At 36.5% G+C, this 14,952-nt stretch overlaps 1 protein-coding gene and 1 long non-coding RNA gene across 5 annotated transcripts in view; one reads left to right on the top strand and one right to left on the bottom strand.

The window, feature by feature from the left end:
- LOC125936818 (uncharacterized) overlaps positions 1-14,480 on the top strand; it is a 16,490-nt gene extending 2,010 nt beyond the window's left edge. For 3 of the 4 annotated variants that reach the window (XR_007462135.1, XR_007462133.1, XR_007462136.1), the window contains exons 2-3: positions 11,961-12,100; positions 14,255-14,480. This is a non-coding gene — a long non-coding RNA (uncharacterized LOC125936818). Of the gene's footprint in view, positions 1-3,776; positions 3,861-11,960; positions 12,101-14,254 lie in introns of all 4 variants that reach the window. The other variant, XR_007462134.1, reaches the window with a different exon arrangement.
- MKKS (MKKS centrosomal shuttling protein) lies at positions 3,946-12,890 on the bottom strand. The gene is made up of 4 exons (XM_049651137.1): positions 11,810-12,890; positions 9,577-9,752; positions 8,532-8,642; positions 3,946-6,690 (listed from the first exon to the last, which is right to left on the bottom strand). The coding sequence occupies exons 1-4, from the start codon at positions 12,792-12,794 to the stop codon at positions 6,250-6,252; spliced, it is 1,713 nt and encodes a 570-aa protein (XP_049507094.1). The 5' UTR covers positions 12,795-12,890; the 3' UTR covers positions 3,946-6,249.
- Positions 14,481-14,952: the final 472 nt, after the last annotated feature.

Here is a 14,952-nt window from a genome sequence, read left to right on the forward strand (position 1 = left end):
CCCCCCCCCCCCCCCCCGCCCCATACACACACACACACACACACACACACACACACACACACACACACACACAGGAAAGGGTCAGATCGTGATCTCCCAGGCATAATCTCCCTGGGAAGGCTTGTTTGGGTTTAGAGAAGTTCCCTGGAGAAGGGGTTAGATGTAAGCCATCAGCGGCCAGGACACTCACAGCATTTAGGGATGGGTGCACCAGGCTAGCAAAGGGGACAGCAACATCACAACTTGTAAAGGCATATTATGTGACCATGAAAATAATGAATGAGATCAGTTTCAGTTGACTTGGAGACATTTCTGAAAAAAGCAAAGTTATATACAACGATCTCTCTTAGTAATGTAAACATTTTTTGTCTATGTGTATGTAAATTACGTGAGCATAGAGAAAGTATAGAACAGTATCCAATGAGTAGTTTATATGTGATACCTGGGGAAGGAGAGTAAGTGTGAAGGTGATGCAAATAGAGATGCCAAGTAGAAGAGAATGTCAGGTGTAGGGCAATTTAAGGCAAAAAGGGGGCAAAAGAGATTGCACTTTGATTATAATTAAAAAACAATAAATGGAGAAATGACTTGAAATGTTTGGTGGTAAAACCTGACATTGGTGCTTCTGTCCAAGTTGGGCATACTTTACTCCCTGCGCAGCTGTAACCTGGGGAAGGAAGATTTACATCTTGGGCATTTTTTACCATCTGTAGTGAGTTGAATGGTGTTGCCCCCTACGCCCCACACCTGCGAATGTGGTGTTATTTGAAAATAGGGTCTTTGCAGATGTAATTAAGGATCTTAGGATGCCATCGTTCTGGATTTCGGGTGGGCCTAAAATTTTTTTTTTTAATGTTTGTTTATTTTTGAGAGAGAAAGACAGAGTGCAAGCAGGGAAGGGGTAGAGGGAGTCACAGAATCCGAAGCAGGCTCCGGGTTCTGAGCTCAGCACAGAGCCCCAAGCGGGGCTCGAACCCACGAACTGTGAGATCATGACCTGAGCTGAAGTCGGACGCTTAATCGACTAAGCCACCAGGTGCCCCTGCAATAACTAGTTTCTTAATAAGAGAAAGGAAAAGGAGATTTGTGACCCTGAGAGAAGAGAAGGCCTGTGAAGGTGGAGGCAGAGATTGCCGGGTTGGGTGTATATGCCAAGGATTGCCAAGAGCCGCCAGAAACTAAAAGAAGCAGGAATGATTGTCCCCTGGAGCCCCTGTAGGCAGTGTAGCCCTGACGACATCTTGATTTCAGATTTGTTAATGGCAGCCCTACCCAAGTCCTACAGCATCCATGTCACAGATGCTTTATCACAGGGTTAGATGGTATTCACAGGCAGGGGCAATAGTTTGCCCACTATTTTATATTCTTCACGCTACATAGGTGTTTTGCTGCTGCTTGTGTGTGTTAGTACAAATCAATAGAAACTGTGCCACATTTACTTGGACATGTGCAGCTGGTTGGAAATTTGAGACCATGAAGAAAGGTTATGCATTTGCTTTAAAAACTTACCTCTCTGATATGTACATATCTTTAATAATGTGCAGGAGAAGATAAATATAAATATAGATGAGGAAAATGAACTTACTGATAGGAAACATGGAAGACCTATTAAGAAAAGATTTACTAAAGAAGGACAACATTGGCCAACAATGTATAAAAAATGTCTATGTTGTTAATAGTTTTAAAAATGCAAATTATTAAAAGGAGTCCATTTTCAGCTATTAAGTTGGCAAAAAACTAGTGCTGGCCAAAGTTCAGGAATACGAGTACTTGTACACACTGTGGTCAGAGTATTTTGATGCAACATTTCTGGAAGACTTAATTAAGACAATGTACATTAATATAGTCTTTCCATTTCAAATAAATACTTAGGCCCAGAAATCATAATTCTATTTATTTATTCTGAGGAAGTAATCTGGATATGGGAAAAGGATATATACAAGATGTTCACTGAGTTTTTGCTTATACTGGTACAAAAATTAAAACCAGCCTAAAAGTATACTAATAAAAGCTCATTGGCTAAATTATGGTAGAATCTCTACAACTGAAATTTCTTTAGGAATTAAAAATGATGTAGTAGTAGAATATGTAGTGATTGTACATGTTTATGATGTGCATCTTAGGTAAAAGGAACAGATTCTAAAGCAACATCCTATGTTAATACATTTTGGCAAAGCATATACAGAAAACAAACTGAAAAGATGCATATAAAATGTTAACAGTGGTTATTTCTGGGTAGTGGGACTACATTTGACTTTATTTTCCTTGTCTGTGTGTGATTCACATTTTAAAAATTTTCTATTACCACATAATGTTTATGAATGATTTGAATAATTATGTAATAATTTTATACAATTGCTTTTTAAGAAATAAAAATAATATTAAAAAAAAGTCTCACTGGCTAGGTGATCAGCTCCTTGAGGTCAGGGACTGTAAATAAATCTTTTTTTTTTTTTTTTTTTTTAATACTTCTAATACCATTGACTGTTGTGTCTGGCAAACAAAAAGAAGTCACTTAACACTTCTCAAAATGAAATTTTAATACTTCAAGCAAAAGCTACAGGGCTAAACTAGGATTTTCGTTATAAATATTTTCTCAGTGTGATTTCTTAATAGGAAATTATCAAGTTGATTGATTTCCCTCTAAGTCACAATTTATTACAGGTAATGGTATGGCACTGCTTTTAGTGCTTTTCTTACTAATTATCTCTCCAATAAAAGGCTTGATCTATATGTAGGAGTAGTTTTCATGGACTGCATTTGCTTTTATGAGTATTACTGTATATTTAATAAATAAGTATATAAATTTACTTGTAATCTAAAGACACAAGCTGACATTGGGTTCAGATACATTTAAAATCAAATTTTGTAAGTAAGTGGCAAAAATTTCCAAGGATTATGGGATACCATAGTTATTAAGCGGAAACACTTAACTACATGATAAAAAAAATTATAAAGATATCACATGTTTAAGCTTGCCTTTTCCTTCAGATCAAGAGATAGGTTTATTTAGACAGCTGAAACAGAGCCCTATAAGAGGTGTTTAGTCTCCTTGACTATTCCCCCAAGATTATCAGGAAGGAATGAATAACTGATTGGATGTTTGACAGGGCCTGCGTTAATTATGCAAGTGATTTTTGTACATGATTTTCTTAGTAACCTGTATAGTTTATGTAACTGTAAACAATATTTTATTTTATTTTTTGGAAGTATTTTTTTTAAGTTTATTTTTATTAGAGAACAAGGGGGGGGGAGAGGCAGAGAGGGAGAGACAGAATCCCAAGCAAGCTCTGCACTGTCAGCATGGAACTTGATTTGGGGCTTAAACCATGAGATAATGACCTGAGCCAAAGTCCAGAGTCAGAAGCTTAACTGACCAAGGCACCCAGGTGCCCCCATATTGTTTTATTTTAAAGTTATCCAAAGAATTATTCACAGTGTAAGAATATAGGATATGATGGATCTTACAAAGGTACTTAAATTTTTTCTACTATCAGGTGAAATGCTTAACTAGCTTTGATTATACAAACTAAATGAGCTCAAGGATAGTATGATAATAAAAGATTTATATGCAACTAAAAGACAATATACAATTTAAACATTCTGGGGAAAACACTTCACTCTAATGATTTAAAATACCTTTATGTTTTAGTAGAGATTATTTAATATAGTACAAATGGAAGAATTAAGGACTGGGGTATTTATAAAACCAAACAAGTATTTTGACTTAGAAGATTCCTTTAATTTGCTTTCATTTTCCAATATTTTCCTTGCAGCCAAAATCCTAACCTCTTTTGATAAATAAGATGCTAATCCTGTTGGACACCTACGGCTCAGTAAACCTGAATGCTACACGTCCTGTAAGTCCCACAAAAGTCGTGAGCAGCCGTCCCGGACTTCATTCTCTTGAGCATTATTCTCCCTTTCCTTTTTTTTTGTAGCTGTAGGGTTTCCAGTTCTGTCTTCGAGGAACCTTGTAATGCGATATTCAGACCTCAGTCTTACAGTCACAAAACATGGTCTGAGGCTTAACTTAGTTGCTGTTTCTGTCATTTATTTCTGTCAAAATGAGCTCCTCTGCAATTATTTGCATCACGAATTTTCATCTCATATTTTACCATCTGAGTTTGATGATTTCCTTCATCTGTTAAGGAATTGCTTCTTTTAAAAAAAATTATTTACAGTATTTTCTAGTAAGGCTTGTACACAACTTCAGGAAACATGACTTCATGAGACTATTTAAACAAATTTATGACATATTCAAAATGAGAGCATGGATGTTTCACCAAGGTATGTAACTGAATTTTATGGCAAAGCTAAATAAAAATGGCAGAGTTAATGGCTATCATGGGAAGTGGAGGCTCTTAACCTCTAAGATCAACTGGAGAGATTCAGTGTGGCATCCCTTTTTTGAGTAACTTGGAAACGCAGTAGAAGGCCAGGGAGACCCAGGGCAATTCTCCTATTCCCACGTGACACACTTTCTTAAGTGAATGTAAAACCCCATTGTAAGCATGTATGATAAAGAACAGTGCCTTCATGTTTGTAGTGATGGTGAAAACGCAGAGGCATGGCATCAAGAATGCTTTTTGCCATTGTGTGACCAAGTTTTCAATATGTAGTTATAAATAAGCCTTTGCTCCTGCCTTTATTAGATGTCTATTGCTGCATAACAAGTTATACCCAAGACTTGACTTACGATTTATTATCTCACAGATTTTGTGGGTCAGGAATCAATCTGGGAGTAATTTAGCTAGGTTCTCTGCTTTAGGGTCTCTCTAGTAGTTGCAGTGGCAGGGGTTACTGCTAAGGCTCCACTAGGGGGGATATGCTTCTAAAAGAATTCTTGTGGTTGTTGGTTGGATTCAGTTCCTTATGTGCTGTTGGCTCGAAGCCCCTGTATCTTGCTATGTGGGCCTCTCTCCAGGCATTCCCAACCCGGCAGGTAGCCTCTGATCAGGGTGAGAGAGATCAAGAGAGAAGCCTATCTTTCTACAACGTGACATCCCATCACTTCTGCTGTATACTCATTAAAAACTAGTTTTTAGGTCCCATGCACACCCAAAGGGTGGACTACCAGGAAGTGACATCATTGAAGCCATCTTAGAGGTTGCCTCTAATGTATCAAATGCAAGATACATTCACACACTCCCCAGATCCCCAAAAGTCTCATCATATTACACCATCAGCTTGAAGTCCTGAATCTTATCACTGAAATCAGGTCAGGCTGGGTGAAGCTCCTCAGGTGTAATTCATTAAGTCCAGATTCTGCAACACAGCTCCTCTCAATCTGTAGACCCATGAAGCTAATGGGACAAGTCATCTGCCCTCCACTCCCAACATACAATGATGGATTGAGCATGGGAGAACTCCAATAAGACATTCCTGTTCACAAGGGGGAGAAACTCAGAGGAGTCCCTACATCCACCCCACACTCAAGGGGAGGGGACTGTTCAAGGTCCTGAAAACCAGGATTGGGAGAGGTCACTAGTACCGTCTTAGAGGCTGCCTACCACACTGTCCTTCCATTTGACTCTAATAATAAAAAGTAAAATTTAAGAGACTGTTTTATGAAGCATAAGGTGCACTCAAGTTTTCATAGTTTTATGTTGCATTACTGTGTACTACAATTTTTTCTTTGGCTCAGGGTAAAAATTATTTTGCATTGCAAGAATATAGGAGGAAATTGCTTAAAAACTCTTTTTCCTTCTAACATGGCTACAAATCTGACTTACATTGTTTAATTTTCCCAAAATTTTCAAAATGTTTAAGGTTTAATATAACATCTGTTACAGCTCCATACTTATTCCTCAAGCTGCATTCTGTATTTCATCTTCAATTTATCAATACATTGATTGCATTTGCATAAAATTCAAATTATATTCCTTGGTGAAACAACAGTTTAGTATAACCAAACTAAAGCATAGATTAGGAAGTTTTTTTTTTATTTCTGTATATTCTTAGAATGATGTCACAATAACAACACAAATTTAGAACATACAGTGTGGCATCTGTGGAATCCCTAAGATAACTATAATATCTTTAATAATGCTTCATGTTTTTAATGTTCTATGGTATTTCCATTTAAGAATCATATTTTTTCCTTCTATATCTATAACTTTATGAATAACCTATCCAAATATGCAGAAGAGGGCCTTGGGAGAGAAAAAATATGCACATTATTTTTCTTAACTGACTACCTGACTAGGTTTTTTTTTGTTTGTTTTGTAATATAAACATGTTATTCTATCAGTTTTTATCTTCAATGATATATGAAAGATCCAAAATCAAGTTGGCTGTCTCCACAGCCACCTGCAGGCCACTAAGTTTAGCAGTAAAACAGTCCAAGGTCAGGTTGTTGGCTGAGCCCACAGCTTCATGTGGGAGGCAGGTTTGTGGTGCAAAGGGATGACGAGTACTCTTTAAAAAAGACCAGCGGAGTTCTTCCTGGCTAGTGTATAGTCCACAGCCACATCTTGAAAGCAAATCTGGCCAGTCAACAACAGAGGGAGACTCTGGCTGAGCGGACCAAAAGTGTCCATACTTCATGTCTGTAAGAATTTCACCTCCATCATGTTCTAGAGAGCCAGCAACAGATTCTAGTGCACTGCAGAATGCTTCAGTGAGGAGCTGAAGTTCTGTTTGAGTACACCCATCATCTTGGAGAATGCTTTCGGGCTCATTACAAATCTAAAATAGTAATAAAACCATTGAAAACACATACAGAGCAATGTTATAAAAATTTTTCTGAAAGATAAAATACTTGATCAAACCTTTATCATGAAATTACTACTTGTGTTCAATTTCCTTAGGAGTTTAGCACAATGCTAATGGGCAACTATGGGTCAGCTGTCCAGGCTATAATCCCTTAATCTGGTTGATTATAGTATAAATATATGCTAGTCATGTTATCAGAAAGAATGAGTCAGAATAAACCCCATCATTGGCTTACTATGAAGGACTGCTCGGTAGTGTCTCCTCAATACATGAAGGACATGGCATAATGCATATATTACAGGTTTTCATACACAGGAGGAGGTTCCTTAAGGCTAATGTCCAAATGAAGTACTTATTTAGCCAACTGTTTGAGATTTGTTTAAAATGAGAACACACATGATTATTATTAAGACAAAAGCCATTTAGGGACATGTGCAATTTTCACATTAAGGTTTTAAAATAATCTCTTTAATGAGAAGTAAATGTTTTTTGTTCCACCATTCTAAAAAAGTTTATCCTAGAGATTTAATGATAGAAAAAGTAATATATTAGCAAACTAATAATTGAATGATAGCTAAAAACCCATATTCAACCCATTTCCAAGCAGTGACCACTTTCTTTTTCGGCTCAGGATGTGTGAACCACATAAGATGGCCTCTACTGCATGTTCTTTCCCCAGATTTTCAGTACTGTATTGTTTCTTCAAAATTCTACTTAGAAAAACTTCCTCCTCCAAAAAACCTTTTCTAGTTTACTCAATCCCATTTGCAGACTATATTGCATCAATAGATGGGCACTGATTTTGTTTTTTGTGATGTATATTCTGATAACTTTTAGATTTTAAATCATTTTGGGAAGTAGGGTGGGGCACATGTGTAAAAAATGTGCACTGTCTCTCTAACCTAGTCAGCCACCAGAAGCTCTGCAGTCTCTTCATAACACTCCTGACCAACCAAAGAATCAACTGCAAATATGTGGGAAACATACCTTTTTGTATCTGTTTTCAAAAAGTCAGCATTTACGAAATAATCAGAACCATAATGGACTAAATTTATGTATTATCAGGACATAGTTTCCTAAATGAATAAAAAATATTCCACTTGATAGAATTTATATTATAAACAGATACCAATTTAAAAATCATAATAGAATCTGGGATGTCTGGGTGGCTCAGTTGGTTAAGCTTCTGACTTTGGCTCAGGTCATGATCTTGTGGTTCATGGGTTTGAGCCCTGTGTCAGGTTCTGTGCTGACAGCTCAGAGTCTGGATCCTGCCTTGGATTCTGTGTCTCCCTCTCGCTCTGCCCCTCCAGTGCTTGTGCACCCTCTCTCTCTCTCTCAGAAATAATAAATGAATAAACTTTAAAAAAATATTTAAAAAATCATAATAGAATCTAATACTTGGAATGCTTAAATGAAATTAAGTCTTTTCTTGACAGTCCAGAAGGTATGAAGTATTCTGTGGAATCTTAACACTTTCATTATGAATATCAATTATTATTGGACCACAGCAGTTGAAATCTCGAGTACAACTCCCATTTAACAGAACGCTCATTTCAACATGCAATATTTAGACAATATTCAAAGAATGTGATCATTTGGTAAAGGGCTGGATTAATAATAATCAGTGTAATAAAGATATTACCTTATATTTGCAAATGTTATTTTCCTCATGTTTTCAAATACAATATTTGATTTGAACTACTGAGAAATTAATCATTAAAAGTTCCAGGGTATTATGATTTGGTTTATTGTCTCATAAAAACAAATGTTGCTGGGAATTCAGATAATCTGAACAGGACTATCTAACCTACCTTGTGTCTGATATATGCTGCCAAATGAGTTTCAGTACAGCCACCTCCCAACAAAACACTCGGTTCCTTGATTGTTAACTGCAAAACATGCAGTGCTGTTTGACATGTGAGCTAAAAAAGAGATGAATCATCAGAATCAGACATCGACATGAGATACACAAAGAACTATAACCATTTTTCAAGGGAACTTAGATAGTAGACTCAAAGAGCTGGATTTTAATTGCAAAAGAACAAAACTTGTGTTGCCAAGGTTGTAATGTGATGAATACAGTTTGAAACAATAAAGATTAGAGATTAAAGAAAAATACTTTAGCCAGATATTTATTTCCGTAGGCAGGATTAATACCATCTTTCATATGCACTTAGCTCCTCAAACTGAGATTGACAAATGGATGTCCTCAAAATAACTGGGTCAGTAAGGTTTGCTAGTATTTCTACCAAAAAGATTATTTTAGTCTAAATAAATGAGTTATATACATGCTATAGAATTTATTTCAGGCTGCTATGGAAATAATATAGCTACAACCCAGTAGTAGTAGTAGTAATAATAATAATAATAATAAGAGCCCTTTCATATTTACCAAGGACATATTCTTGAGTATATATGAATCAAGTTTGTGACCAATACTCATATAAAAGTTGCATGTGTTATTGCTGGTAGAAAACAACAAACTCTTAAGAGGTGGATGGGTATGGCTGGGGAACTCATTTTCTAAGTGAATTGTTTATACACATTAGCATCAAGGTATACACAATTCAAGTTAATTACTAAGAAAAGTTCACATGTCAAGGACCTTTAGATTGCTTGTAAATACTAGAAATAATAACTGGTAGCACTTGCTAAGTCTACTGTAATATCACAGGCAATTCAGTCAGCTTACTTGTGACTTTAATTCTCATTTTTGTTGTTGCTTCCTAAATCACCTAGGAAAGTTATGAAAAACAAAATGCAAGCTCAGCTATGTGAAGATAACTATTGTGTCTGTCCAACTATTTAATCTCTGTTTCAGCCCCTAGACAATGGAATTCAAAGTTTGTTACCTACCTTCAGCTCGTCCCAGGCAGTGTCATTTCTGTTGCAGAGCAGCAAGCTGCAGATAGTTGCCTCATTAGGAATAAGATGAAGAAAATGTTTGAAGCCAAATTTTTCAGTGCACAAATCTTTTACACTTCCATAACTACTAGGAGAGATTGAGCCTAGGGAACCAATAGGCTGTGTTCCTATTTTTTAAAGTTTAGAAAACACAAAAGGTATGAGTAAAGATGGAATGTACAATCATGTACAATGGATTCCTAAAAGCCCCTAAGCATACACTTCGAAACATGAAATGCAGACTAAATAACAAGATGCATTTTCTAAAACCTATAAGATAGGTAGTAGTCTGCTATTAAAATGATATACAATAAAGCAGAGGTTCTTTCACTTTACAGACTTCTTTGAACACCTGTTAGGAGCTATCTCGTTCTCTAGAAAAGCACACAAAAATGTGCATCCATCTTCTGGGAGCTTAAAAAATTTGCAAGAACCCAGAAAGTAATCCCTGAACAATTACACTTATTTGAATATTCTTTTCTTCTAAAGCCTCAAAGCATAAAGAATACTTGAGTAATCTAAAATTTAGGGATTACCAAAAAATGCCTACGAGATATGTATTTCACTTGGGGGACACAACAGAGAATCTGAGAGGATCTGGCTCTACTGCTTATGTGCCACTGGACACGAAGCAAGTCTCTGATGTCAGAGTCTCTGATGTCTGGGTGGGCCTCCCCATATGACAGTAAGATGGGAATAGTAATGCCTACTTCACAAAACAAATCAAATGTTAAATGTTCTGTACTCCATGACAAGCTTCAAACACACCAATGGCCTATGCACAATAACCCCAGATCATCGATAAAGAGGAATTTTGTCTGAAGGAGGAGAAAGGAGGTAATAGGTAATGTTAACCTAGATACACTCAGGAAGGTGGAAAATATAGTTTACCTGAGCCACAGGCTTGGTATAGTTTTTCCCCTTTTTATCTCACAAGGTCTCTGCTCCCAAGATCCAGGACTAAAGCTCTGGCTATTAATACCATGTTCTAGTTATATGTGGGATAAATAAGAACTGTGGGCTGGTATAGAAACCCTGTGCCCACATAAACTATTGTCTCTATAGCAAAATGTTTCATATTTTAAAAACTGACTAACCTGTAACACTCGATATTCACAGCTGGAAAAGTCATGAAAAATCAATAAATATTTAAAGCTATGTGTCTGACCCAGAACATCAGTGAGTTCCATAGAACTATTTCCATTATTTCTTCATAATTTCCACTTTGACAATCATGGGACAGCCTTATAGAGGTAGGGCAATAATCCAGAGATATTAGGTGTTCAATACTGGCATACACACTACTACATTTTGATGAGTATAATAACACTAAATATAGTGAACTTTAACAATGGCTTAAAGTCTGATAAACATTGCAATTGATCAAAATGATCAATTTTGGTATGTTGTCGATGCAATTAAAAGGATACTGAAAGTGGCTCAAATCACGAACTCTTCACGTTGTCATGTTTCTTTGGCTGTAATATCAATCTTATGTCTGATTTTAATTTACAAAATACAGTGAATTTCTTGCCTGTTACAATTCTGTATCTTACCAAATAGATTAGTTAATTCAACAAATGTCTTAGAACACCTACTGGGGACCAGGCCTGTTGTCAGTGCTAAAAATAAAAGACGATCCTGATTCTTAAGCTCAGCTGGAAATATCAGATATTTAAAGCTAGTGCGTGTACATACCCACCCACCCACTCCTAATTAAGAACTATTTAGGCAGAAGTACAGTAGTGAAGAAGTACAGAAGTGAAGAAAGGGGATCTTTTAGCTGCAAAACTACCTTCTGAATATAATGTGATTTAAGAGGTTTGTAAAATTCAAAGTTTTGTGTTAAGTATGAAAGACCTAATGATTATGAGGTGATTAAACTTCTCAATACTGTAAGATACCTGGGGGGGTTAATAGTTTTACGTCATAACAGATTCTGTTGTCCTTTGGGGGGCAGGAAAATACATAGAAGTAGCCATAATCACTCAACTTTCAGTAAGTGAATGTTATAGGATATCCTTTATGAGAAACCTTTGCTGCCAGAAATGTTAACATATGCTATAAAGTTGGCGGCTTCTAAAATTTTTCAAGATGTTCACAGTGACACACACCAAGAATATCTCTGCTCAAAAAAAGTGTGATTTATTAAGTGTAAGAGGCAAAGGCTGAAGGTGCTTTTTACCTGTCACTTTACTCAGGGGTTCCATGAGAGCCGCTCCAACTCTGTCTATGGCAATCATGCGATGCATACTGAGAAACTGTTTCAAAGATGGGTGCACAACTTTTTGGCATATGAGTAGATCTATGTGATCACTAACTAGCTGCCTTCCTAGGCTAAGCAACTGGTCCAGGACTGCATTTTCAAGAGAAACCCCAGAACTGACCACTACAGTTCCTTCTCCAGTGTCAGAGACATCTCCAGATAAAGATGCACAGAAGAGTGCCACCTTGAAGGTGTCTGATTTTTTGATAGGTAAGATCTTCATCAATTGAACTTCTGATATTTCAAGAAGTATTCCAGGTAATACAGTAGAATCTGTAACTCTTTGACCTTTTAAAGGCACAATTATACTCTTTCCTAAAATGAGGCAGTCTTTGGTGTTTTCTGGAATTGTAAGCAAAAAGGCTCTCAGAATCAAAGCACTGATATGGTCTATTTCCTGTCTGGTGAGCATGCAGGCAGGTTTACTTGTTACTATACTGCGCACCAGGCAAAGGAGGGTCTGAGTACTACTGAAGTCGACTAGAATTCGACAACCACAGAACTCAGACTGGAGGTAGCTGGTGCAGAGGCTCAAAAGATGCTTATTTAATTTGGTAACAGTGGTGGGCATCAAGCCTATTCTCTGAACATTTTCAATCAGATTGCAGCAAAGAATGGCTGTGAATAAGCCACAGTCACTGAAGCATGACACATGATTCTGCATGGATGTTGTTAGGATCTTTAAGATGGGATGGGTGACAGAAAGGTTAGCGAGCAGGGCTGATGACTGTGAGGTTGTGCACACACAGCCCCCGAGGCCATTGTGCAGCTGCTTCAGCCTACCTGAAGGGCCATAGCTTGATGTTAGGATGCCTTTCAAGACACAAAGTGTGGCCCTGACTCTCCCACTTGTCAGTGGTTCACTTTTACAGAACGATGGCTTTTTAGCTTCTAAGCGAGACATCTTATTTTAGGTGATAATTGGTGAAGACGGCTTTTATTTTGTCAACCATATTTTTCTGTTTATTGCATTGTCATGGGTTTTGACATTTAGAAAAAAAATTATTCTTCAAGGAATGAAAGTCTTGAATATGCGGCACTGTGGCTATAAAATTAGCTCCAGGTTTATGAAGCTTATCAGCATGGAATGATTTAATGACATAGTAATAATTCCAGGTATTTATTTTTCCTTCATTCTTCAATACTCATTTTGTTTGCCTCTAGATTGAGACTTTACAGATTGTTTTGCAGCCCTCTGTATAAAGTATGTTCCAAGATGGACACCTATGAAAGACACCCCAGCTACAAGAAGCCAGTTCTTTCTAATCCAGCTGGTGTTTTTCATCTCTTCTTTCAATATGAAGCTCAGATTCAAAGATACTTCTTTCTATAAGAAATAAAAGTAAAACATTTTAGAGAAATAATTCCAAAATATTTAATAGAATGCAGTTTACTATTTTGACACTCTGCTCCCTCTTTAGAAAAAGGAATTATCAACTGGCACAAGCCTCCAGAAAATGAAAAATGTAAATCCACTTAGACTAAGCATTCACTCCTTTGTTCCTCAATGAATCCCTCCAAGAAAAAGTACTGATATTTGAATGATTTTGGAATGCAAAACAACGTAATAGCTAGAAAGCTTACAGTAGTTATTTGAGTATGACATGCTTCTAGAAAAGAAATGCTATATTATGAAACTCATTATAAAATTCTGAGTCTTAAAAAAAACCCCAAATGTTTTTATTCTCTTACATCAAGATTTAATGTTATGTTTTTTCTATAACTCTGGAAACCGTAGGTCTAAACATAGATACACTTACATCAAATCCTGCTTATAAATAATTATGAAATATGATAACTGTTAGGTCTCCCAAACGTAGACCCACTTTTTAATGTACAGTCTAGCTCTAGCTGTATAAATCTGCACAGCACATTGTACCAAAGAATAAACCATGTTTTCAATGTTTGACTAAAGTCAGAGCTAATTTTTTGTAGTTTCATTCTATCAATTAATGATTGTCAGTTTTGATGTCCTACCATAATCCTCTCCAAGACTTTGGTTAATGACAGTAAGTACAAAAATCAGGGAATATGCTGTTTGACAAAGAGAAAGACAGGATCTGATTTGCAATTTCTATCTCCAAGGGTCTGAATACCATAAAATATTATAACAAGTGTACTTGCACTTGTACTAGTTTCCTTAACAAGGTTGTAAATAAGTAGCGTGCCTTGCAGCATAAAATCCTGACACTTTAATAACATGTGAAAAAAATAAAAATTTCAGGTCATGGACCTTGTCTATTGAGGCTTGGTGCTTTGAAGGTGAAAGTTCAGCCAATTATTATTTTCAGGAATATGCTAATTATCCCAATCACTTGGACAGTATTTAGCATAAATAAAACTAATTGGACTACCTCACTACAGGACTACCTGAAGCAGACGATGGCACAGTGTGCTATAGACCGAGAAGGTGGTGTGAAGATGTGCAAAGAAGAGGTGAAGAGGAGGAGGGGATGTTATTCAGTGTTATTTCGGTTACCACTCCTCCCCATTTAAAGGACTGTAACCATGGCAACTGGACCCAACTAAAGAGGAGGCAATGATGGCTAGTGTTCTCCTTGCAATAAACTACAGTTATCCTTTTTTACAAGACGAGGAAAAAAATCTTTAATCTTATGCCAAGAACAGCCAAGGTACTTAAATATTATTTCAATGGTTATTTTAGATTCAGCAAAATCTGTGACATACATTTAAACAAAACCTTAGTGAAGTGACTTCTATACATTATTTTATACTTTGTAACACACACTCACACCAAAACACAAATCATAATAGAAAACTGTGATCGATAAAATGATTTCTCCAGTTAAAAAAAGATTTCAATACATAACAGTGACACGTAACATTTCAAAAGCAGAATGCCACATCAGCACCTCTAAGAGTCTTGGGTAGTGAGACCAGTAACCACATCTTTTGGCTAGTATCTATATAAAATCTACGAAATCAAAGAAGAAATCATTGAAAGTATTGTATTGGTGACTCCCAAATCATTTTTAGGATGTCAAAACTTTCTGACTTGTGAGTCTAGATCCAGACAAAGCAAGGTACAACTGAAAGGAAAG

This window comes from Panthera uncia (genome assembly GCF_023721935.1).
Source record: "Panthera uncia isolate 11264 chromosome A3 unlocalized genomic scaffold, Puncia_PCG_1.0 HiC_scaffold_11, whole genome shotgun sequence".
NCBI classification, from domain to species: Eukaryota; Metazoa; Chordata; class Mammalia; order Carnivora; family Felidae; genus Panthera; species Panthera uncia.